The sequence below is a fragment of the Euprymna scolopes genome, chromosome 14, assembly GCF_053919585.1.
Source record: "Euprymna scolopes isolate OS-2025 chromosome 14, ASM5391958v1, whole genome shotgun sequence".
Taxonomy (NCBI): domain Eukaryota; kingdom Metazoa; phylum Mollusca; class Cephalopoda; order Sepiida; family Sepiolidae; genus Euprymna; species Euprymna scolopes.
Window position 1 is genome coordinate 17,677,703 of NC_136495.1, and position 27,636 is coordinate 17,705,338.

Genomic DNA, 27,636 nt, shown 5'->3' on the forward strand with positions numbered 1-27,636 from the left:
CATTTAATTTGTTTTTAGCATTAAAAAATATATTACTTTATGAAATATATATTGTTTACTTTTTTAGAAAAATATAATTTATTATCTGACATTGCTTACTGCAGACATGAGTCGCCTGTTCTTCTGATTCACCAGTGGTTGTTATTATTTATTGTTAATTTTGTTTGGTTTCCATTAAATAAAATAAAGAAATTTGCCTTTGAATAAAATAAAGTCTGATTAATTGTCGTAGAACTTTACTTCCACTATCAATTCTGTAATTTGGAACAAACACAATGATTAGTCTAATCTATGTTGACTAGCCAATCAAAATGCTACAATATGAATTTAATACTGGTGAATTGAAAAGATAAATGTCTGTTACTAAATTTTTGGTATCAGTACATTTTTCTTTAAGATTGATTAGGAACACACACACACACACATACATATATATATATATATATATATACACTGGTAAAAGTACCCGTCGTTGACTGGGTTCAAAAATAGCCTACAGAAAATGGACTCTAATTTATGAAAGTATGATAGGTTATGAAAAGGAAGGGTTGTAAAGAGATAGCTTCGAATTTGGGAGTATCAAAACCAAAGCAAAATATGGTGAAAGTAAAAATAAGATAGATAAACCTCATAATTTATTATACCATACCTGTTCACACTGAAACACTTATCACAATATTCTGTGGAACTATATAAAAAAACCTTGTTAAACTTTGTGACATATTTCCATTCTATGGAGGTCAGGTGCGAACGAACACCCCATAATTTTATTATACCATATTTCTTCAAACTAAAACATAATTATCAAAGTATACTTACGCAAATAGATATGGAAAGTCTTTATTAAAGTTTGTGCCTATGTCCATTCTATGGAGGCCAGGCACGAATGCAGACCCCACAATTTTATCATACCATCCCTATTTAAGATAAAACATGCTTATCAAAGTATTCTTATTGATTGAGATTGTCGGACTGACTTCCTCATCTTGGTTGTTATTGTCACAACGTTTCGGCCGTTTTGCCCTCCGGCCTTCGTCAGGTGTTTTGTATCGAACTGTTAGGAGTCTCGAACCCAACCATTTATTATTATTACGGGCAGTGGCGGCTCGTGCATGGAGCTGTGGGACTGCAGCACCCCCAAATTATTTCTACACAATATTAATGATAAAATTAAAAATAATACGTTTGTTTTTTTATTATTATTATTTTATTTTTTCTATGTGTACATTATAAAATCATTAAGTTTAATGTCAGTATCTACAAATTCATATAAAAATAAAACTTGCTTGGAGCTGTGAAATTCACAGTTACACTTTCTTAATGAAATTCTCTTCTGCGCATGCGCACTTATAGACAGCCGATAACGGCTGCTGGGGAACTGTCGCTTCCCGCAGTTCCGCGTCTCAGATGCTCGTGAAATTCAGTGTTTGCTTAGAGTGTGCGCCTGTACTTATAAATATGATAACATTTTGTTATTGAAAAAAAAAAAGAGGATTATTTACATTTTTTTTGTAAATTATTATTAAAATGTGCATATAACATGTTCTTGTGTATAAAATATTGTGCTTTCTTTCTTTTTTTTAAATACACACACTTTTAGCGTATATAATATGCATAACCTGTTTTTTTTAAGTATTCGGGGATTTAGCAGTGAAGCTAACACGCGACTAAGGGTAAAAATCAAATATACAATAAATAAATCTTACCATAAAATAAAATTACTTTTCCATCTACCTGCCTTTTTGTTTATTTGTTTTAAGTACTTTTAAATGCTATTTATTTTGCAACAACTAAACTTTACAAAAAAAACAAAGAAAAAACTGTTTACATTTTTCCCTACAAGCAAACAAGCGAAGAAACATTTTATGTTGAAAATACATTTTAGTTAGAAATCTTTTTAACTTGTATGTTTTAGATATAAACATTTTTTTAGCATTTATTTGCCTCCAACTCGTTAGAAGTTTTACACTTTGAAAAATGTTTTTTTTTTTTTTTTTTGCACAAGGCTTTTTTAAATTAAAATGTATTTGTAAACAAAGAAACCGTTTTTATAATTATGCATTTTTAAACTTTACATTGAATTTGTTAGTAGATGGGGCAGATAATACGCATTAAAAAAGTAATAAGAAATCCTTCTGGACTGAGACAATTTTAATTTAATTTTTTTTTCTTTGGGGAGAAAGCTACATTAAATTCGATGTTTTATAATGCTTATATATGACACCCTATTTTTTTATAATAAATCTCCACTTTATGTCGGCATGGGAAGGTCAGTAAATAGCCAAGTTTGTTTGTTCTTTTTATATAAAAAGCAAATTGTTAAAAGATTTGTAAATAAAATTTTGTTTAAATATTTTTGTTTGCTCACTATATAAAAATGCAAACTTTTTTTATTTTGCATTTTATTCACAAATACGTTTTGTTATGAATACATTTTAAAAATAAATTTTAGAAATAAAACTTATTAAATAAAGCGCTATTTTCAAATATTACACTCCTAAATTTCAAAGTTTTTTCTTTTTTTGTTTTTATAAAAAAAATAAGTTATTAAAAAATTGTAAATAAAATGTATTCTTAAAAATGCTTTTCGTTTGTTTGCAAAAAATACAAAAAAAACCCCAAAAAACGCAAACTTTTATTCAATCTGAAAAGTTTAAAAGGAATAAATGTATATATTATTTTTATTATTCTGTAAAGTGTACACAATTTAAAAAATATTTTTAATAAAAGTTTTTGCGTATTATCCATTTGTGATTGATTATTTGCCTGTGTTATATATTTGAATATTTATTTGAATGTTTGTTTATTATTTGATTAAATATTTCCTTACATATTCGAATTTCTTTTACACGATATTAAAACAATGCGTAAAAGTTTTGAAGCAGCAGCAACCCCAATAATCTCAGGCACGAGCCGCCACTGATTACGGGGGTACCGTGTTCAGACTCCAGCTAGGCTTTGGGATATAGTTGCTGATTCTCTGTTTTGAATGTTACTTTTTCACTGCCTTCGTTCAGGATTGAACTCAGCAACTTTGGGTAACTGTAAACTTTGATACAACGTCTAGGACCACTCGGCCATATATCACCAGGACAATTCCTAAAGTATTCTTATGTCCATCTATATCGAAAACACTTGTAAACGTTTTTTTTTAATTTTTTATTTCCATACTTTGTGGACTAGGCGCGAACGCAGACCCCCACAATTTTAATGAATCACCGTTCTGGCAGATCAAACATACCCATTCCTGTGTCTCGATACATCTTCTATTATTATATGCAATAAGTTTTTTAAAATAGTAAACCATATTGGAGCCTATTCGTAACCAGACACCCACACACACATACACATTCAGCTTTATATTATAGATATTATGAATTCTGAAGTGTGTGTTTGTGTGTGTGTGTGTGTATATATATATATATATATTAGCTGACAAAACAGATATATTCAAAATTGCAAGATGTTATTCATCATACCATTTATTTATTTCTATATGTCAAAACGTCCAACTCTTGACAGTATCTGTTTCGTAGCACATGAACAATCATATAATTGTTAATATGAATATATCCAGCACAGACTTCTCAGAAAATAAAAATAAAAGGGCATGATATTGCATCATGTGTCATGATATTAGATCCAAAAATGAATCTAATATCATGACCCACTCAAACTATGGAACTTGCATTTCCTGCCTCTGCATGGCATAACACAGTCCTTAGTCTTTCTGGAATCCACCCTGCTTGAAATAGATTCTTAGCTAGTTGAATAAATGAGTCCTGTTCCAACTTTAATTTTTCTTGTAGTTAGGATGCTCCAAGATCCGCACTCTGCATATTTATTTTGCCCTCAGCCTCTTCAAATCATTTTTATCTTGGAAAGACACAATCCACTCTCCAACCAGTTTTCTTGTTTTGTTTTTTGTTTTTTTTCTCTTCTTGATGCAATGAATACGAGTACATCCGGGTTCTTCCTTCTTACAATGAATACAAATATATCCTTACAAGAATCTGATTGGTTGGTTAAGCCATAACTATTGATTGGTATAACTGAGAGAGACGTCGAAAGGTATGTTGAAGCCTCACGCTAAGAAATACCTGCTCCAAGTACGAATACTTATATACTGCCTTGTTTTCAGCACTGGCAAAACATCTCTATAGGAAGAAAATTATGAAAGAAAGCCGAAATTGCCTGAAAGGAATTGTAGAATTCTTGTAAGGACTGTGAAGAAAGAGCACAAAACCATGGCAACCAAAATGACAGCAGAGCTTAACAATCATATGAATAGTCTTGTTTCAACAAAAACTGTTTTGCAAAAGTTTCACAAGGTTAGATTTTATGAGTGGGCTGCCATCAGAAAACCACTGCTTTTGATTATTTTCCATAAATTTGTCCAACTTTTGTATGTTGAAGCGTGTGATGTGCCGCTGAATTTTAAAGATTGCAGATAACTAAAAAAACATCTTTACTTTGGTCAAAACCTATATATGTTATCTGAGAGCTCTTCCAAACACTTAAGATTGTAATATTTTAGTTTTTAATGGATTTTTCTATTTTCATTTTATTATTGTTTTAGATGAAATGCTGTGGTGTGAACAGTTATTCCGACTGGTACAACATTTATGCCTGGCCAGACAAGCAACAGGTTCCGGATTCTTGTTGCCAGAATTTTAAGCCTGGATGCGGACAGTTAGAACCTCTTTATTGGAATAAACAAGTAAGTCAACCTTCTCATCTGAGGAAAAGAAAAAAAAGTTAATTTGATTGTTGTAAAAGTTTTATTTTATATGTAAATTAGTATGTAATAAAAACAATCCTTTTTTTTTTTTAATTTTTTTTATTTTTATTTTTTTTTATATAACAACAATGCAATAAATAACGTTACATGTAACGAAAACAATGATTTAAAAAATTTTTTTTTAACAACAATGAAACGATTTATTCAATAAAGTTACACCGTTTGGTATAGGTTGACGAAAGTTTTACTGTATCCAAATGCAGAATGAGAAGTAGACTTTCTGGAGCCCAATGAATTTTCTATCAGCAGTTATCTTTATGCAAAGATAGTCGATGTTTGAGTGGACAGAGACAGGGAAAAGAGAAGGGACGTTTTTACTCGCTGCTTCCAGGGTTGTCTCTGTTAAACAACCGTGATTCCTAAAGCAGTTGAAGACAGATGAAATCAATGTGCTTTGTAATTTGTGTGTAACCAAATCACCTAGCAGGGTCAGTTCTCCACGAGAGCAAATAAGTCTTTATTTATGAGAGCTATATTTATACTGAGACAATTGTTTTCTCTCTTCAAAATCTAGTGGGGAAATTGATCTCTTCTTTTCCCAACAGCCACTTTCTCACAGAAGAAACCTTGCTAGTTTTCTTCTACTCTATCATTATTCCCATGAAGTGTACTTGACTGAGCTCCCATCTCTAGTTCCTTCTGGTAAAACATTCACAGCAAGAACTCATCTTTTACCACAATGGAAAAAGGCCTTACTTTCTTCCTCTATGTGCCTATTGTCAGGTGGAATTTCTAGAGACAGTTTCTTTGCAAAGGCTTCTCATTTGTAGAACACGTTACTAGTGGACGACTTTCTTGCAGATTACAACATGGTCATCTTAAAATCCAATGTCAACAAATACTTGTCATAAGTAATTAAACTTAGTATAATGTAGTGATAAGTTTTAATACTCCCTTTGTGTTTTATCTTTTGGCTGACAATCATTTCATTACTTATCCTTAAGTGTCTCTTGGCCTTGATAAATTGTCTCCCAATAGTAAAAAGAAATAAAAAGTGGCACATGCTGTGTCTAAGATGTCGGGATAATGCATCAATTTCACTAAAATTCTGTGGGAAAGTATGAACCAATTTTTTCTTGACTTGACTATTTCATCTATATCTTGAGTGTCGAGAAGATAGACTGTCAATTAATATTGAAGAAAAGTTGCTACTGGTGATATGTGGTGATACTCTCCAAAAACATTTAAAGGTACAAAAATTTTGATTTCAAACTGTTGTTGGACAAGCGTGACGAATAACAGAATTTAAAAAAACTTAAAAAAAACTGCTGTCCTTGAGCGTCAGAATGGGATGCTGTCCTTGAGCGTCAGAATGGGATGCTGTCCTTGAGCGTCAGAATGGGATGCTGTCCTTGAGCGTCAGAATGGGATGCTGTCCTTGAGCGTCAGAATGGGAAGCTGTCCTTGAGCGGCAAAAATGGGACACTGTTCTTTAGTGGCCAAAATAGGGCACTTTCTTCAGCGTAAAAATGGGATATTTTTTATGGTAATTGCTTCAGACAAAGCATGAAACCACTTGATCTAAGTTAACCCATCTCTGGTCAGTCCTTCTTCCACTTCCTCATGCTTTGATTGGCCTTCTCCTTTGGGCTACCATGCTTTCCTAATGATATGGCTGAGGAGGAAGAGGCCTCACCACACATCTGAAAAGATGCAGAGAGTACAGCGACCCAAATCCTAAAGAAGACAATGATCGTTACTATCGAGTAATCAATGGTAAACGATTGTTGTGATAACCCAATCATTTGTGATGGTGATCGAAAGAGGTGAAGATTCCTGGAATCCTGGGCAGACTTTTCATTCAGACTCCAGGGAACACTATTGGTTATTGTCAGTGAATAATCACTGATGATAACCTGTGTGAGAACTCCTAGCGAGTTGATAACAACAACAACAAAGATGTTTTTGGATTCTTTAGACTACTGTTCTTAATGTTTTGGATAATGTAATTTCCAATATAATTCAGGTCATCTTAACAATGGCTCTTATTGGTGAATAGGAGAATGTTTTTTGCTTCCTTTCCCCCCCCAAAAAAACTTAAAAAGTCATTAGAATTCAAAATGTTTGCATTTTCATATTTCTGCACCAACTTTATATAATGTTTTACATTAATTTATATAACTTATATATATGTATTAATTTATATTATATATATATATATATATATAGCAAATAATTATGTCAGTCCCTTTAAGGAACTCATTTCTTATCGTTGAGCACTTTCAGTTGAATTAAGTCGATCAATTTAGGTTTTTTGTTTTTTTACATGGTAGTCACCACTTATCAAGGCCCGGAAGCCACTTGGGCATAAGGGTTATTGCGTGTACAGTAATCAATGGGATAATATCGTAGTTATCGTTAGTAATGGAGATTTGATGACGTATCTTACTTAAGGGGGCAGTTTATCAGGGATTTGTTTATATTGAATTTGAAGACATCCAAGTTGTAGTCAGGTGGGAAACAGACAAATGGAAGAGAGTTCCACAGGTGTGCACTTCTAAGAAAGCTTTGTTCATGGAATCTATGGTTTGATTTAGGCACCGATAAAGAGTGGGGAAAATTATTGATAGTGGTTTCAGCTAGATGAATGTTTTTCGTGAAAGATTGGCGAAGGGGGACGAGAGATTGGAGCTCAGACGAGCACTTGCCATGGAAATAACGATAAAACAAAGACAGGCTCACAACATCTCTTCTGTGAGAAAGAGGTTGCAAGGAAGAGAAAAGGGCATCCTTCTTATGCATAGATCATCGTATAATGATTAGATCACTCTGACTGAAGTAAAAAAACATTTAAAAATAAAATGCTTGAATTAAATGCTATTTCACGTGGTTAATGGTAGCCAATTGGATACGGTCTTTGCTAATCGAGCCAGAGATGGCTCTTGTTGCCAGGTTCGAGTCTATCGTCTGGTGTAAATCGTGACACCCTGCACTGAAGATTCCCGAAAGGATGAAACACTAGTGTCTGTAGGTATTTAATTATTATAGTAAATAATTATATGTATGTTATATATATAATCTCCTGATTTCCATATAATACTGTTGAGAAAGGTATAACATCTTCCCCTACCAAAAATAGCAACTTGTCTTCAGTTAATCATATACGATTATACAACAAATCATTTATAATCTATATTTTGCTTTTGCATTGGATAAACCCAAACCAATAGCACAATCTCCTTTGTGATCGTGCTACGATAAAACAACACAAGACAATACTTGATGTAAATCAGCCAAGCACCATGTGTGCGTGCGTGTTATACCGTCGCATAATGTAGAAATAGGAACCCTAACATTGTTAGTTGCTTGGTCACATCAGTCCTCAGCAATTTTTGTAGCATGACCTATTCATTTTCGGCCTGAACTTCAAACACTCATAGGATACCTCCAAGCCACCATTTGTCCAGAACAGGACACTGTCCTTAAATGTCACTGTAGTCAACTGTCACAAACCTAAGATTGTCTCTAAACTGTTACAAAACTTATCGCCACACCTAAAACTAACTCTGAACATTTTTACCTCCATTGTTCAATCCTTTTGTTCCCGTTGACTAACAATCCTATTTTAGCTTTCTTTTGTATTCCTTTGTGAACAACTTCCTCTCCATTGTTCTGCCGATAAACTTATTTCCTTTTTTGCTATATTATTTTTCTTTTACTTACTAACGATTAGAGGGCAATGTGGTAGCATTGATAGTATCACATGTTAATTTAATTTTTTTTTTTTTTTTTTTTTTGTAACAAAATGGAAAACAGGGTTGCTTAGCTGAAGTGAGTTACTGGTTTATGAAGAAGCTGCATATTCTTGGTGTGATTGCTCTAACTCTGGCTGTGACACAGGTGAGCATTTTCCAAATATATTTATTTTACTAAAATGTAATATAACCTTTAAAAAAACTAATAGTATAGTTTTGACTTCAGATAGATACCAAATCTCCATAACATTTGCACTGAGACAATTCTGTTTTCTCTTATTCGCAATCTAGTAGACAATCTCAATAACTTTGCCTTCCAAATTTCTTCACCTCAGAGTTCTCATCCATCTTCATTGTCTTAAACTCCTTGCACGCAAGATGGTCATCTTTCAACGTACGATTAATTCCAATGTACTCCTTGTGTACTCAGTGGTTACAAATCTAATTGATAAAACTCACTGTCTGTCTGTCTCCATGTTTTTAAACTCTTCCAAAATTAAAAGTCGCAGAGCAGTGCTAGGGGCCTCAAATGATTGGATTTTTTATGGACTATTTTTTTTTTTTTAGTTTTTAGCCGGTTAAAATAGTTTTTAAGGAGTCAAAAATCGGTCAGAATTAAAAAAAAAAAAATTGTTATACACTTTGTACATTCATCTTAATTTATTTTTAATCAGTTCATATGTATGCTACTTTGGTACAGTGGTAACGTCACCAGCTTTGAATGCTACTGTTTTGCTTTCAGTTTCGATTGTAACTGATGCTATCCAAATACTTTTTTTTTTACTTTTGAAATCATAACTCCATAATATATGCGAAACAAATTAGAATATCATATTTAAGCGCATTTTATGACCAGGCAAAGCCACCCCTACCTCCTCTCTTCGCTAGTACTACAAAAGATTGAGTTGCTCCCTGGAGGCTTTCTAACACCACAGCTACTGATTATCATTTTCTTCTTGGTAGCATTCACTCTCAGACCTTTACTTTCCATAATAGATTTCCTCCATTTCATTTGCTTTAGAAGCAAGCACTAAATCATCAACACAGAACATCTATTCCGGAAATCTGTACAAAACTCCCTGGACAATGTTTCTAAGATGCAAATGAAAAGCAACAAACTCAGTACAGAACCCGGATATACTCTCACTTTAATATCATCATATTCGGTTTAACATCTGTTTTACATGTTGAAATGTATTGCTAATTAACACAAATGTGTTGCTAATTAACACAAATGTGTTGCTAATTAACACGACCTTGAGCATTCGTGACTTCTATACCATACATTATGATCACATAATCCCTACAGCCATCTACCTTGAAAATGCTGCTGTGAAACCTGACACAGTTATATGGAATAAGTCAGGGAGAGTGGCAATCTTTGTTGAAGTGAGTGTCCCTAATGATAGAGGTCTGAACAGAGCTGAAAGAGAGAAACAGACCAAATACCAAGGTCTTATGTATGATATGAAAAGAAACTGGAATGTTAGGGAGATATCAATCACACCAGTTATTATAAGTGCCACAGGGCTTATGAAGAAGAACCTGAAGTCCTACGTAATTAATATTCCTGGTGAACCAAAAGCAAGAGAAATCCAGACAATTGCACTTAAGGAAACAGTGAGGATACTAAAAAGAGCTCTCGGTTAGTTTCAATAAAAAGCAAGGCAATGTTGGCAGCTGGTTTGGCTGCCCCATACCCTGCATTACAATCTTCAAAGAAAGAAAATTAAAAAAAGTACATTACTTGAACAACCTTCAACAACCACTTATTCTTAATTGATGTAAAGCCCTCCAGACAACATCTCTTGATGTTTTCTCCAAATTCACAAAGTAAAATACAGGCTCATTCTTCTTAGCAAGATACTCCTCTTGCATTTGTCTTCTTTCTGTGACACAAAATGGAAAACAAAATTTACAAAAATAAATACTAATGTTGGTGCTTAACGCCTGCTCTATCTGTAGGTGAGATTAAAAGCAGATCCTTTTTTTGAATAGCATTTTTTTTTTTTTTTTTAACAAGTTTAGCAAAGTCAGTTGGCTGGAGTTTGAACACACATCTGACCAGAATAAAAAAAAAAATCATGATTGTTGAAAATTAAATAATTGGTTGATGTCAAGCCACCTACTCAGGAAAGTCAAACAATAGAATGTCACAAATAATTGTTGATTGAAACAACTTACTAAAGTTCACGGCAGAAAAACCCTGTCATTGAATAACGCAGTCTGGGAATGCTTCCAATTGATAGTGAAGTCCCACAGTGGGCATTTGCAGGTGGATGTACTTAGTGCTTTATACATACACAAGTCTTTTATCATCCCTGTATGCTACCTTTCTTCATTGTCGCTGTTTCGTTTAGTACTTGCTATACAAATTAAAGCTTTCTATGCAGAAAGACGAGAAGACATGGTTGTATTATTAGAAAAAATGGACTTAAAGCAGAGAGAGAGGGATTAATGTTTTTTAATTATCTTAGTTATCTTTTTAACTAAAATGGTGACAGATGTTAGGTCAGTGTAACATTTCGCACTTAGTGATTATCAAAGTTTTTTTTCTACATTATTAGCCAACTGCCTCATGCAACCCATGACAAACTCCTTAATCAATGTCTCCTGTTTAGCTTACACACACACACACACACACACACACACACACACACACACACACACACACACACACACACACACACACACACACACACATTTAAAATCCTCAACTTGAAAAACGTGACATCCTGTGTCATTTCCACTTATACCTCTGTTTTATTTGCTTTTTTAAATGGAAATCGCTTCAGACAAGGTGTGAAACCATTTAAAGCAAGGAGATCACAATAATGAAAGATGATTATAGCAAAGACAGCAAATGTCTATTGACCTCAAAAGACCAAGATTAAAAGTAGGGGAAAAACAGTCAAAAAGTGCGGTTCTTGGAAAGAAGCTAATGGAATAAGAAGCTGTAATATACTGAGTTATCAAAGCCACGAATTGATCGAAACCACTAGACCAATAGGCCAGAACAAAAGCAAGGAATAGATCAGACAATTCTGAAGAAAACCTAATAGTATTTCAAGAAAAGACTGAGACTAGCAACATCACGTCTGTTAGAGAAGTTGCAAAGAAAAAGATAGTGGGGCCAATTAAATTGCAAATGCGTTTCTACATCTTATCAAGAACTCTTAAATGAGACAAAGATTCACCAGCCCAAATATAACAACAGTACTCCATACATGATCAGATAGGTTTTCTCTCTACAAATCTACTAAGTGTGAGAAAGTGTTTAGAACGATTTTGAGAGAAGTAGAAAGAGCAATGGATCTAATATATGAACTCCAAGAAAACTTTAACGAGAAAGAAACACCAAGAGCCGATTTTCCTCAAGAGCAAAGCCATCCATGAGAATCTCAGGAAGAAAAGGGACACACCTACGATTGAAAGACACAAACTGAGTCTTCTCAGGATTAAATGAAACAAGCCATTTTGTACCCCAATCTACAATGGAACCCAAGTTGACTTCTGGATTGGCTGCATTTTTTAACTGATCCAAGAGAGATAGGCGAGAAACAATATCAGAATAGAGTGGTATCGTCAGTGTTGACTTGGTTGTTTTTGTTTTACAGCATATCAACCCTTTTCAGGTTATTTAATGCCAAATCCAGTGATTTTGAAGAAAAAGTTTCTAATAGAATATATTTGTTTTATTTCAAGTCGGTTTCTATTTAACCCATAGTCGGGGCCCTAACAGGTACTACCACTTCGGGTCAGAGTGGACCTGGGAAAATGGCAATTAAGGGGTGGCTCCACACTCCCCAAAGCTTGCAAGCTGGGTCTTCACCATCAGATATAGTTTAAGGTCATATCCAGGACCCGTCAGCGTTGAGGATAGACGTGACCAGGCAACTAACAATGTTAGGGTTCTTATTTCTACGCTATGCGACGGTATAACATCCGCATGCACACACACACACACACGGTGCTTAGCAGATTTTCCAGAAAATCAACAAACTTGCCATGGACTAACCTTTTAAAGACTTTGTTAATAACAGAGGAAACACTAACAGGACAATGATTGGGTCAGACCGATCACCAGCATTTTTAAAGATAGGATAACAGAGGCCTCTTTCCAACAAGAAGGGAAACTTGATTTTGATAAACAGATTGAATAATTTTGAAAGGATAAAAAAAAAAGTTCAGGAGCACATTTGAGAATGACAACCGGAATTGAATCAGGACCAGAAACCTTTAGACTGGTCAAGATCTGAAAGAATCCTTGTAACCATCTTTGGAGTGATAATTATAGAATCCAGAGGCTTAAGTTTTTAAAGGAAAATCAGAAATAACAGCACCAGAATCATGGATAGAAGAATTGTCAGCAAAAAGACAAGCAAAGAAATCAGCTTTATTGTGAGAAGATGAAATGACCTGAAGACCATTAAAAAGAGGAGGAATACTAGACTTGCTACTATTATAGATTCTTTAAAAATCATGAGCCAACTTCTCAGAAGGTCGATTCGTGATTTTTTTTTTTTTTTTTTTTTTTTTTTTTAGATAGTAACAAATCTTTTGAGAATAGTTCAACTTAGCCTCAGAAATTGCTCTCTTGCAGGCATTGCTTGCCCTTCTATAGGACTGTCTAGAAGCCTCAGAACCATCCCAATGATACTGATTGAAGTGATGATTACGATGGGCAATGTCAAATGCATAGATAGATGAAAACTAACTGATCTGACCTCTCGTTGTTTTAACCTCCATATCAGCCATTTTTGATTCAACCCTGGGAATGATCCTGTTTTGCAGATTTGGGTCATTATGACACGTACTTAGTGTGCATATGTCAAATTCTACACTAGTGATGACACATGATACCAGTGACACAGGGTCTTTGATATGTAGCAGTGTAATACACTCGAAACTGATATTTGTCAGTCAATGGATGATTTGAGCCCGAGGACCCCCCCCCCCCCAATCTGTTGAATTACTTCAGTCCTCGCTAACCTACATTCTTTCAGAGCCACTAAAGATATATAGTTATATTTCAGTGTGTCATTTTGTTTTAAGCACAGCAGAAATATTATAACTCGGTCTATGACAACAGCATATTCTTTTCATTGTTTTGACTCTCGAGTGTGTATTCGTTGATATCTTATATGCTTTTAAATAGTGATGTGGTTCTCGATTGATTAACTGTGTCGGATATTTACTCGAGAGTCAAAACAATGAAAAGAATATGCTGTTGTCATAGCTCTAATAATAACATATTTAACTGTTACGTCTTCATTGTACGTGTTATTAGTTAAAAAAAACACTTAAATTTGTTTAAGATTATACTTCGTCCTTTGATCATTTTTATCTAATAAAACTGACATATTAATGTTAACAAAAAGCCGTTGGATGCGTAATGATTAAAGTCTGTGATGGAGACACGTTTTTTGTTATTTCCTAAAATATCATAAAGAATCTCAACTCAAGGGCGACAACTATTTTCTTTTAGTGCAAGGGAAATAACTATATCTCTTTAGTGTTTTTTTAGGTCACCCGGTGTATGTTCGGAATAAGGATGAAAATCGGAAATCACAAAATTGAATTTCCGTTAAAAAACAGTGTTATCTATTTAATGGTCGTGTCGTAATTAGTAACATATTACTATATTTTTTGTTTACATGTACTTTTTACGATCCATTGACCCGCTATTGAAATGTAAAACGACGGTTACGATAGTTACCCCCCCCCTTCTAGCGTACGTACGACGACCTCGTCTGTTTATTTATATAAGATTTGCTATTTTCAAAAACTATTACATTCTACATTTTATCATTTTCGTAACTTTTGGATATTTTACTAATTTCGACAATTAAGTAGATGACAATGGTTTTAATTGTAATTCGATATTTTGATTTTTGTTCTTTAACCAAAACAAGCGCAAACGGCAACGCCGCAAGTCTCACCCAACACTAACAATTTTCTTTTTTTCTTGTTACAGATTCTGTTCCTGGTCGGGGCTATGTACCTGATGTGCAGATTGAGGCGTCTTCATTGATAGAAGATTAAAAAAAAAAACATCTTTTTATCTCCGTCCATATTTCATTCTCAACACCGAATATTAATCATCGCTGACCAACAACACTGTCATCCATCCGCATGTATTGAAAACAAAACATTTAAACTTCACCCAAACAGTTTTCTATATTGATCAGTCAAGGACAACGATTGGCTACTTCATAGAGATGAAAGGGAGGGCATCACTCCTTTCCCTGGAATACTCCAAATATCATTTCTCATCTTATAATGCTGAGGAATCGTCAAGTAGAATTTTTTTTTAATCCTTAGTATAATTGGACTGAGTATTGAGTCCCAATCTCCTTCCTGGTCCATTAGTAAATACTAATCGTTATTATAAATGGACCGATCAAACAAGAATAGCAGGTAAGCGTTAAAGATTGTGACTAAGTAGAATGCGTGAAAAAAAAAAAAAATTCTGTATAGGCATTAAAAATGGTTTTATTTTTATTACATATGAAATGAGGAATCAGTTTAAATTAAGATACATTTAGTATTTTGCATATAAACTTGAAAAAAAAAATTATGAAAATAAGTAAAATCAAAACGATGTTGACCGATTTTGGCCTGAGTTCGTGTGATTTTGTTTATTCACTGTAATGTAGATACATTTCAAGCATGTTTTTCTCAATTTTACATGCATAATATTAAATAGATTTTTAACTTGGAATGAGTCCTCATTAATATTTAACAAAATCAACAACATAAAACCATTTTAATGGCTATACAAAATTTTTTTTTTTTTTTGCATTCTACTTTGGCTGCGATTTTTAATGTTTACCGAATAGCATTTTTCTTTCCAGTGGATCACCAAAGAAAAAAAAAAAAAAAAATTTCAATGTAAATTTTATTTTTTTAATTGTTAAATGAATGCATGATTTTAATTTAAAAAAAAAAAAAAAAAAAAAAAAAATCTGTAAGAACTGGGCACCTAGAGGATTTCAATCCATAAGGAGTCAGTTTCAAGTCAGTCCCTGAAATGACCGAACAGTTTACAATTTAAACTTTATGGAAGAAAATGTAAAAATGGTAAACACTAAACATGCAAAAAGTTAGGTTAGGGTTAAAAAACTTTTTTACCCCCCTCCAAGATTTCCTGTGAAAAACTGAAATCATTTCGGCATACCAAAAAAGAAAATTTTCTTATACAAAATCCAAACTATAAAAATTAAAATGTCCGCCTATTTTACCCACCTTGTAGCAGAAGAACAAAACTGATCCTTATTTTAACGCCTTCTCAATTGTTCTTTACGGCGTTCATTCTTATCTACAACAAACAGCATTTACACCAAAGTCGGTAATATTTAATTTACATAAAGATTTTTAATCGTGAATAAAAATGGTTGTTCTGTTATTTATTTTGCAGCTGTGTTAGCAACAGCATACTAAATTGTAACCGCGAACATGGCATGTTGAAACTTATGTAATCAGAAAATGATCTCAAAGCCGACGGTCTATATTTTTTTGCTTCATGTATATAAATTGTTAATTATAATTATTTTTAAAAACATTTTTTTTCCTTTTTAATTTTCATCACAAAAAAGGAAAAACTTTTTTTAGTTATTGTTTAACTTAACATCAAACCAACTTTTGAAATGAGGATTTGCAAGGACCCATGGCGCAGTGGTTAGCGTATTTGGAAAATCAATTGTGAAAGTGACCTTCTCTTGAAGGTTCAATTCTCAGTGTGGGCAACTGAAAAATACAATTGCGAATTACTTAGGACCTCTATTCAGTCATGGCTATTTTGAACTGTCAAGGCAGGATAACTTGCTTCTAGCAGCTTCTGCCCAGATGTGACAACAGTATTCCATATTTTTTTTTTCTTGAAATCACTACTATATATTGGGTACAATATAATATTCAATAGAGAATTGACTCTGTAATAATAAATATGAAATGAATACAGGGTAGTCCACTTAAAAGTAGCCCAATCTCTCTAATCTTTCTCTTAATGACCAACTGACACCACAAGACAAAGTGCAATTCTTTTTCCAAGAAGATGGTGCTATATGCCACACATCTCACTGACAAGTTCATGACATGTTTATGGAAGAAAGAACAATAAGCAAAAGGTTATGGCCACTATGTTCCCCGGACTTGTCATCATGTGATTTTTATCTTTGGGGGACTTTAAAACAAAGTTTCTGCAAATAATCCTTACAATCTAGACCAACTAAAGAACATCAGGAGAATCACCAGAGAAGATCTACAGGCAGTATCTGCAAACATTATTAAACGTGCCCAGAAATGCATAGATATCAATAGGGAGCACTTCCAACATTTTTTATAACACTACATGTATTTTAAACGATAAGAGAATGTTCCTCCTCTCTACTCAATTTTTCCTGCTACTTTTAAGTGGGCCATCCTATATATAAGGCATATTTTACAACCTAGCAAGCTCGGGTGCTCTTCTGCTAGTAAAATATAATACAAAGCATATTTACAATAATATTATACTAATGTATTATATGTAGTACTAGCAGGGAGACCCGACGTTGCCTGGGATTGAATGATTATCAACGACTCTCATACACCCATATTTTTATTGTCATCAAAATTTATGAAATCACCCATTTTTCAATCAAATCAATTGATTGCATACTCTAGTGAGGGACACATTGTGGTGCACAGGGAGGAAGCTTCACATGCATCCCAGCAGTGATTTAGTCCACAATACACAGGGGACTTATTCGTATGTAATATATTGATGCTGGCATTCTGTGGATGTTCAGCATAAATAGACACTCTGATATTGTAGCTCTTTTGTTAAAACTGCAAAAGTATTTATCTAAGCTAGCAGGGATGCCCATTGTAGCCCGGTCGTAAAGTATGCTTAAATATATTTTAATTTTTGCAGATTTCGTATATATTATTATAGAGTTAATGTTCTATTGATGTTTATCTATCTATCTATATAATTATAAAACTCAAATGACCTTGTAACGAGTGATGTAACCCACTTTCCAGTTTACGACATCCGGTTGTACATGCGCGCATAAACATTAACCCATATGGGTTTTTCCTAATTTACACACAAAAAAATTTAGACAATTGGACAGTTATCCTCCTTACACTATTAATAACCATGGAACTAATGCGACCCTTTATAACTAGAGGGCGTTTAAGAATTTAAGTTTGTTGTTTAAAAAACAACAAAAGAAAACACTATCTAATGTAATAGAAAAATTTCCATTTGGCGTGTGCAGATAAAATATAGGAGTATGCCAAGCTATGGTAAGTTTAATCAGCTACTGGAAAATCGGCAATAAGAATGTAAGCAGTGTTTTTTAACTGTTCTGTACTTTCAACTAACAATTTCATTTAAAAAAATATATATCAAAATTTGAATTTAACTATAATAAGTATTATGGTATCTGTTCAGTGCACATTTACCTATAAGTATGGCCAACCACTTATAATTCAGTAACTGTAAAAAATTTTTTTTTCAAAAACAATCAATTATAATAAACAGAACGACTCATACAAATCTATCTATATTCTTTTTTCATTTTAATATACTTTCATAGAAATGTTTCTGTTACATCAAAAAAAAATTTTTCTTTACGCCATAAGTGTCACGCTCATACATGAATTCCATAGCTAATATAACATACTGACCCAACGGGTCACAGGTAGTCTAGTATATATTATAAAGTTGCGATTTCAAAAATATATCAACATGACTTGAGTACATCAGCTAGAATTGAAAATGAAGCTAAAACTTAAGAATTATTGGTAAAGTTATTTATGAAGAAAAAAAAGATTACTGGAGTGCCATCAACTATAACCGAAACTTGTGAAGAATTCTTGGTAAAATTATTACAAGAATTGGAAGTCCATGGCAGTCACTCAGATGTAAGCGTGACACGCAAAATAACACGTGCTCTATCCTTTTAATAGATAGATAATATATAGCTGTGTCACCTCTTGTATATTTAAAGGGAATGGAAAATTTGCATCACATGGACAGGATTTTATATTTAGTATAAAAGTTAACTCATTTGTAGTCTAGAGAGTTATTTACAAACTGTCATCTGACAGTTTGTAAATAGGTGCCATGCCGCACATTTAGTACATAATTGCAGTGCATGCAGACGACAGGTCTGCAGTGGGAGAAATATTCATAAGAGACCAACTGACCTTTCAAATAGTTGGACATGAGGTTCTATACTACGTAATTAATGCTCCTCCAGATTTCACAGAGAGACGGTTGGGTCTAATAAAGTTCTTTTTTATGTTCATAGATAAACTAACCCATTATTTTCAAATAAATGGCCTACCACAAATTACACACACATTAAGGAGCTCGGTTGGATCTAAATCTGAGATAGAGGGGGGTTAGTTTTTAAAAGCTGGTTTTGATTTGCAAGCTTGTTTAATGACTCCTTTGATAGAGAAACCAAATATAATTGTAGCTTCGAAATAAAACAAGGTACTACAACAGGGCTGATTGGGAAGCCATTAGAGAACACATCCGAGATGCCCCATGGACCGATATCTTCTCTCTTCCTGCTGAACAGTATGCCAATGAAACGACTGAATGGTGCAAAGCAGGCATTGAAGCACATGTTCCCACATGGAAGTATTATAGCAAGCGGCACTCACCTCCATGGTTCACTGCAGATTGTGCAGCTGTTATTTCACAAAGACAGCATGCATTGTACGTCATAAGTCAAATACAAATAGACAAAAATTCGTAGATGCTAGAAATCATTGTAAGAGTGAAATAGCAACAGCCAAAAGAAAGCATGCTGAAATAATCAGGGAACGCATTGAAGCGCAAAAGATAGGAACTCGTGATTTCTGGAAAATCTATAATAGTGTAGTGAATAAAGGGAAATCTGTAATTCCCCCAACTGAGCAACAACCAGAATGTTGCATGCATGGCAATGGAGAAGGTGGAACTGCTTGCCCGGTGATTCGCCTCAAACTCCACCTTAGAGCCAACAAACAACTCCCTCCCAAATTTCGCTATGCGAACTGAAACCACATTAGATGATGTAAAAATCACCCCTTCTCATGTCCACAAAATCATAAAAAAACTTGACACCTTAAAGGCATGTGGGCCTGATCTCATCCCTGCATTACTAATTAAATGTTCAGCCGAGCTAGCCTCCATACTTTCCAAGCTCTACAATAAATGCCTTGCTGAATCTTGCTTCCCTAATAGCTGGAAGATAGCCTCTGTGGTTGATATATCCAAGGCCTTTGACAAAGTCTGGCATAAAGGGCTGCTAATGAAAATTAAATCGTACGGTATAACTGGATGTATACTAAATATAATCTGATCCTTTTTAGACAATAGAAGCATACAGGTTGTCATTAACGGACGTACATCCAAGCAGCATAACATTAATGCAGAAGTGCCACAGGGGTCAATCTTTGAACCATTATTATTCCTGATATTTATTAACGACCTCCTTGATAACATTGTGTCCGAGATGGGTATATTTGCTGATGATACAACACTCTATAATATGCATGAGGGAAGAACAGATATACATAAATCTAAGAATGGCAGAATTATTAGAAAACGATCTTCAGACTATAGTGGAATTGTGCTGTAAATGGATGGTAACATTTAATGCTAATAAAACTAAGCTGCTCTCCTTTAACAATTACAAGACGCCTCTTCAACCGCCTATATCCATGACAAATAGCACCCTACCTGAGAATTCTACCTTCAAACTCCTCAGCCTAACAGTTATGGGCAATATGAACTGGAATAAATACATAGAGGACATTGCAAAGGCTGCTCCAAAGAAATTGGGTTCCCTCTATCGAGCTAGAAGACTACTCATGCCTGAGAGTATCCTGTACCTTTACAAGGCCACCATTCGCCCATGTATGGAGCATTGTTGCTGGTGCATCTAGTACTAGTCTCTTCCTCTTTGACAACTCTTTTTTGGACTTTATCTATCTAAGCTCCAGCCCCTGTCTCATTACCGCAATGTTGCATCCCTGTGCCTGTCTTACAAATATTTTAGTGGAACGTTTTTTTTTTTTTTTACACAGGCATCACCACATTATTAAGGCCAAGAGGCCACTCGAGGATAAGGGTTAAAGAGTGTACAGTAGAAATTGGACAATATAGTAATCAATTCTGTAAATTTGTTAACTTATATGGAACGGCTCATCAAGAACTTGTTTATGTTAGACTTGAAGACAACCATATTGTAGTCAGCCGGAAAGCAGGAAAACGGAAGACAATTCCACAGGCGTGCAGTTCTAAGAAAGAAGCTTTGTTCATGGAATCTACCTTTTAGGTTTAGGCACAGATAAAGAGTGGGGGGAATTATTGATAGTGTTTTCAGCTAAACGAGTGTTTCTTGTGAAAGTTTGGCGAGGGGGGAACCATAGACTGAAGCTCAGTCGAACACTTTCCATGAAAATAATGATACATCAGAGTGTTTCACTTGTACCTTCTCGACGTACATATCCCCAACAAACCCTTCTTAGCAATAAGATCTCACTGTTGTTGTCCCTAAATGCCAGAAAGCTTTCTATTCTAATAGTTTCTTCCCTTGAATAGCTAAACTTTGGAATTCCCTACCTGCTTCCCTGGCTGTACTGATATGCAGAAGTTTAAATGTAACATAAACAAATATCTTGTTAATCTTTCCTAAACATGGCCCCAAATAGTAGCCCCTTACGTCCAAGTGGCGATATGCTTTGTAAGGTGTGAACATGAGTAAAAAAAAAAAAAAAAAAAAATTTGGACAAAGACAACAGCACACAGATGCTGAGTCACAAATTAAAAAGATGTGTGTATATCTATTTGATTATAAAACTCTGGACCATCCGGCCATACTTCCTTGCTTGCTTGAATCTTGTCTATTGGATGATTCTATTTTTTAAAAAGGGATGACAGGTGAATTCATATTAGTGGCCTGGCAAGGCCATAGGGTAGACAACCAAGCCAAAAAAAAATCCTTAATATCCAAAGCAGCAAAACTGAAGCTGGCCTGCCAAGATATATCTATCTATCTATCTATCTATATATATATAAAAAAGTGAACGTGTCTGTCTGTGTACATTTTCCTTTGCAATAACTTAATTTTCAGTCTACAGACTCGAAGTTTGATATACAGGGCACTGAGATTTGGGAAAATCTATGTGATCGGTTTTCGGCCAGAAATTTGGCTGTTAAGGTGTCAAAGTTCAACGATTTGACCTTTGAGAACTCTACCAAACTCCTCCGACAATTTTGGGTCTAAACACTTGAAATATAGATATAGGTTCCTTGGACACGCATATAACTTAACTTGATTTGAGCCCAAAACAATAAATTTTAAGGTGTCATAATAAGGGTCAAAGTTAAAAAAAATTGACCTTTTTTTTTTTTGTTTGTTTTTTTTTTTGCTCAGCATACACCTCCAAACACCCGGGCACCCATGCTAGTATATCTATAAAAGTGAACGTGTCTGTGTATCTGTCTGTGTGTGTTCTCTACGCAATAACTCTGTCAATTTAAAGTCTACAGACTCGAAATTTGATATACAGGGTACTGAGATTTGGGAAAATCTATGTGATCGGTTTTCGGACAGAAATTTGACTGTTAAGGGGTCAAAGTTCAACGATTTGACCTTTGAGAACTCTACCAAACTCCTCCGACAATTTGGGGTCTAAACACTGGAAATTTTAGATGTACACTCCTTGGACATGGATCAAGCCCAAAACAATAAATTTTAAGGGGTCATAATAGGGGTCAAAGTTAAAAAAAAAATTGACTTTTTTTGTTTTTTTTTCCTCAACATAAATCTCCAAACACCCGGGCAACGCCGGGCTTAAATAAAAACAAACCATTTTTTTTTTTTTTTTTTTTTTTTTTTTAAACAGAGGATCGTGACCAAAGTCTATCACTTTATACGTATTGTTTCTGTTGGACATGTTTTTACTTATGTTTATTTGTGTTGAACATTAGAGACCTTAAAACGTTTTTTTTTTTTGTTTTTTATATGAACTTTTTTTAACAGAGGATCGCAACCAAGGTCAGTCCATTACACGTATCGTTTTTGTCAGACATGTATTGTTTTTATTTATGTATCAAATTTATTTAAATTGCTTTGAACATGAATAGGTAAAAAGCAAATTAATTTAATTGGGCCCTCATTGTGATCGCTGGGGAGTTGGATTTTCACAGACACCACAACTCATGACCACCTGTTTTACCTGTCGGGCGTTTTGGGCTTGTTTTTATTTACTTATTGTTGGGACTCGGATGAACAGCGTGTGTTTGGCGCTGTATAACTGGACTTCCACTGCCTTGTGGGCTTAGGGTGAGGTAACCCTGACAGAAACCTCCAGAGAAGCTTAGGCCCAGCCAGCTGTGGCATGCATGACCACCGGCGTATGGAGTATACTCTGGTGCCCAGCATCCTAAGTCAGAGACATGGACCGAATAGCATTGGGGTGAAGAGGGCTCCTGTAAGCCATGGTGAAGGCAACCTCTCTAGAAACAAATCTGTTTAAAAAAAAAAAGCGGAAGACCAGTACCCGCATTAAGCTGGTCTGCAGTTTGTTGCTGGCTATCTTGCTCTTGCCGGATCTCAACATTTTCAACTGAGAGAGAGAGAGACTTAGCTGTCGTACAAAGCTAAAACTCTGCAATGACATCTTTGTACAGGTGCACCCAAAGACATTTGTGCACGTGTTAGCATGCGCATTTTAGTCCGAACCAAACAACCTATTTAACATGCAAAGTTTGCAAGTCTACTGCTGGTTTAAGAAACCATGTGATTGTTCATAGGAATACCTGTCAATCTCCAGAGGAAGTCAACTCAGTGGAAATTGCTCAATTTGTATGTCACATCTTCTAGATGTGCAAATCTGCAGGGGGAGTGCAGAGTCATCTGAGATGGCATGGACGACAAGATTGGGAGAACTCAATGTGACGGCGATCATCTGGAAAGATGCAGCAATCATCATCATGCCTATGTATACCAATGACCGTCTTCAGTTTCATGTCTGCAAGTCACTGGCAGGACTAAAATCATCTCTGGGCACATGGACCTTTGGTGACGGAGGGAGTAGTACTCGTCTGACAAGACGTTGCAATCATCATGTTTGAAAATATAGTTTTTTATACCAATTGTCATAAAATATTAACCATAGAATAGTATAATTTTCAAAGAGTCTTTAAATTTTCATGTAGTTTCGTCTTATAGAACCAAAGATATGAGTATTTCAATATTCAATTTGGCTACCTGTGTGTGTATATATATATATATATATATACGCATCCCACCTTTTTTTGGGGGAGGGGGGGCAATTTTATAAGTTCCAAATCTCAGCAACTATTGATCAGAATTTAGCAAATGAAGGTTCGTTGGAAAGATAATGACCTGAATTGTATAGTGCCATTAAGGTTGCATATTAAGGGGGATCATCCAGAGCCTATTTTTTTGGCACTTTTTTATAAAAAAAAATTTTTTTTGAACAGTCTTTAATTTATGTAAAAGTGAAAACGTTACCGTTTATGTCGCATTAAATGTGTCACTCATTGTTACTTGTTAACAAAGTTTCGCATTTGAATTACAAAATCTCATATTTTCCTCAAAAACAAAAAGAGAGACGAAAACTTGCTAATGGTTTCAAATGATCCGAAATAGCAAGAGGAGACTTGATTCCAAACGTTTAAGATAATTCTCAATGCTTGTCTATAAATTTGGTGAAATAAATGTTAAATATAACAATTGAAATGATTTAACATTTATTCCAAAGCATTGAGAATAATCTAAAAAAGTTTGTAATCAAGTTTTCCTTCACTGTTATTTCAAACCATTTGAAATCATATTAGCAAGTTTTAGTCTCCACTCTAAGGTTAGAGATTTTTGGGGAAGTGTATGTGTGGCTCAGAGGCTAAGGAATGAGGGTTGAATTTTGTCTAGCTGATAGCACCCAAGTAATATTTTCTTTAGTTTGAACTCATTATATATTAAGTTAAATATAATAGAAAATTTTCTACATAACCTGCATGAATGAAAATATATTTGTGTATCTTACAACCGGGCAAGACCAGGGGCCCCTTCTAATATATATAACCTTAGTTATAATGTATAAAACCTTACTTATATAATATAAAGCTGTGTGTGTGTCTGGTCACGAATAAGCTCCTATATGGTTGACTATTTTAAAAAACTGATTACATATAATGATAGAAGATGTATCCAGACACAGGAATGGGTATATTTGATCCTGCAGAACGGTGGTTCATTAAAATTGTGGGGTCTGCATTCACGCCTGGTCCACCAAGTATGGAAATAAATTAAAAAAATTAAAAACAAAAAAACGTTTACAAGTGTTTTTGATATAGACGTACATAAGAATACTTTAATAAGCATGATTTAACTTAAATAGAGATGGTATAATAAAATTGTGAGGTCTGCGTTCGTGCCTGGCCTCCATAGAATGGAAAAATCTTTAATAAAGACTTTTCATATCTATCTGCGTAAGTATACTTTAATAATTATGTTTCAGTTTGAAGAAATATGGTATAATAAAATTATGGGGTGTTTGTTCGCACATGACCTCCATAGAATGGAAATATGTCACAAAGTTTAACAAGGTTTTTTAATATAGATCCACAGAATATTGTGACAAGTGTTTCAGTATGAACAGGTATGGTATAATAAATTATGAGGTTTATGTATTTTATTTTTACTATCATCATATTTTGCTTTGGTTTTGATACCCCCAAATTCAAAGCTATCTCTTTACAACCCTTCCTTTTCATAACCTATCATACTTTAATAAATCAGAGTCCATTTTCTGTAGGCTTTTTTTGAACCCAGTCAACGACGGGTACTTTTGCTAATATATATATATATATATATATATATATATATATATATATATAAATTCGTATTCCTGTCAGTTTGTTCACGATTTGATTAATATATACAAAACGTGTCTTACTGTCATCTTTCATTTATTTTTATATATAGTATGATACTTGGAAAAAATATACAATTAAGAGATCACCTTATTTGCATATGACATTAAGAAAAATTGATTTTACTAAATAGCAGTATCTTAGTTAATGTTTTTAGTGAGAGAATTATTTTAAACAATTATATTGATAATATATTTAATTTATTTTAGAATTAATATTCTCAACAGCAACTTTTTTTTAAAAAACCTTTTAGAGTTATTTGCCCCTAGATGCTATCCATAAAACACGAAAAAAAAAAAAAAAAAAAAAAAAACCTAAAGATTTCATTTGTTTTATTTTATTCTAAGGAATACAGAAATCGGTAAATTTTTACAATTCAGCGTCGTTAAAAAAAAAAAAAAAAAAAAATGAAGATCTACTGCTCCCCCCTCTAAATTCCACAATTTAGACTTTTTCGCCTTAATTTCGTAGATTACAAACATAATTTTTGAATTAAATATATGACGTGACCCAGTGGTGTTTAACCCTCCTTGAAAAAAAAAAAAAAAAAAAAAAAGTGGAGATCACTTTTCTATATAAATTTAACGTAAAATGAACACCCACTTTTTGGCCACTAAGCGTTCAACGAGACATGTCACCTCTAGCATTTTTTCGAGTTTGAGGGGGAAGGCAAAATCTGACAATCGCCAAATACAATTTGTTTTTCTGGTGTGGGGGGGGGGAGGTAATTACATTGGAAACGTAAAATAACGATAAATTTAATTATTTTTTTATGAGATCATTCTCTTTCACCTAACAATTTAATAAATAAAACAAAGCCCAAAATATGACAAATTCAATTTCTATTTTGGCGAGGGGGGGGGGGTTATATTAGAAACAAAATGACAACTAAAAAGCAAAATTTCCTTTATTATTTAAAAAAAAAATAAAGAAAAAAGTGTCCTTACAAAAAAAATAAATAAATAAATAATAAAAAAAAGGTAAATGTGTAGTTTAGCAGCGTAAATTATTTGACAGACAAAAAAGTTAACTATTTTTTATATAAAACATTAGACCCAAAGGCTGAAATAAAATAATTCATTTTTCTGTTTTTTTATTAGACTTAATGTGAGACAGGCTTGAAGGTGCAGTAAACTGCAAGCTAAATGCACCCAACAAAATAGACACTGACAGAGGGAACATGCGACCGAGAAAGAGGTGGCGGTGGGACGAACAACAGGCGTAGAACAAAAAAAAAAAAAAAAAAAAACAAGTTGTAAACGAGCGAAAAAAAACAAAGGGAGATAAGGCCATAATGGTATTTGTAAAAGACACCTCTTTTGGCCAAGAGAGCGGTAGGCGCTAATCGACCATGACAGCCCGGCGCCGATCGCCAAAGACGGGTGGCAGAAGGGTACCAATGAAATTCCAATTTACAAAGCGATCATTGTTAGCTGCTCCATGGTGGGTAAGTGGCCTCTATTGAAAAGACACGTGGCTTTTGTGGAATTGGATTTGGTTCATTTTTATGATCCCTCAAAGTTAATTGAACGAGAATTCTAGTTTTAATGGCCCGTCAAATTCCATTAGGCACACACCGGCCGAGATTGGGGGTACGCCTATTCTACTCGATTGGCAACAGAAGAAGAAAACAGCCCCCTTTTTTGGGTATAGGCCGCCTGGTGAAGATTTGAGTGACAGTGGTTCCGGCATCCTGATTGACTAAAGGGCCGAATCAGAAAAAAAAGACGATCAGGAGAAGGCATAGTTCACGCCCCCGCAATATAAGCAGCGAGTTTTGAGCGCAAGAAGACGGAGAGAGATTTGCTCCCCTGGGTCCAAACGAGCGAAAAAACCGACTGCCTCATCGATTGACCCTGACACGTAGTTATTTAGTTTTTATCGCAAAAAAAACATTGCAGTCAACAAATGGCCAGTCCCTAACTTAATAGCAAATTACGAAATGTACGATTGTAACCTTTATGAATAACAAGGAATTTTGCACAAGAAATAACAAATATCGACTTGTCTTTTTAATTTGTTTTGCATGATTGCAGAAGCGCTCGACGAGTCTATTTCAGGTTACTGGCCACTGACATTCTCATCAAGGAGACATGGAGACCAACAATCGGGGAACATTCCACCACTAGACGACACGCGGGTGACGTAAGTGTCACAAATGTGCACACCTTACACATTTTAAAGGT

The 27,636-nt window shown here is 34.3% G+C and overlaps 1 protein-coding gene across 3 annotated transcripts in view; it reads left to right on the forward strand.

Annotated features, from left to right (window-relative positions):
• LOC145292880 (tetraspanin-9-like) overlaps positions 1-15,890 on the forward strand; it is a 76,613-nt gene extending 60,723 nt beyond the window's left edge. For all 3 annotated transcript variants that reach the window (XM_080138999.1, XM_080139000.1, XM_080139001.1), the window contains 3 exons: positions 4,580-4,720; positions 8,558-8,641; positions 14,474-15,890. In XM_080138999.1, coding sequence (XP_079995125.1) covers positions 4,580-4,720; positions 8,558-8,641; positions 14,474-14,530 — 282 coding nt within the window. In that variant the 3' untranslated portion in view covers positions 14,531-15,890. The remainder of the gene's footprint in view (positions 1-4,579; positions 4,721-8,557; positions 8,642-14,473) is intronic.
• The last annotated feature ends 11,746 nt before the right edge of the window (positions 15,891-27,636 follow it).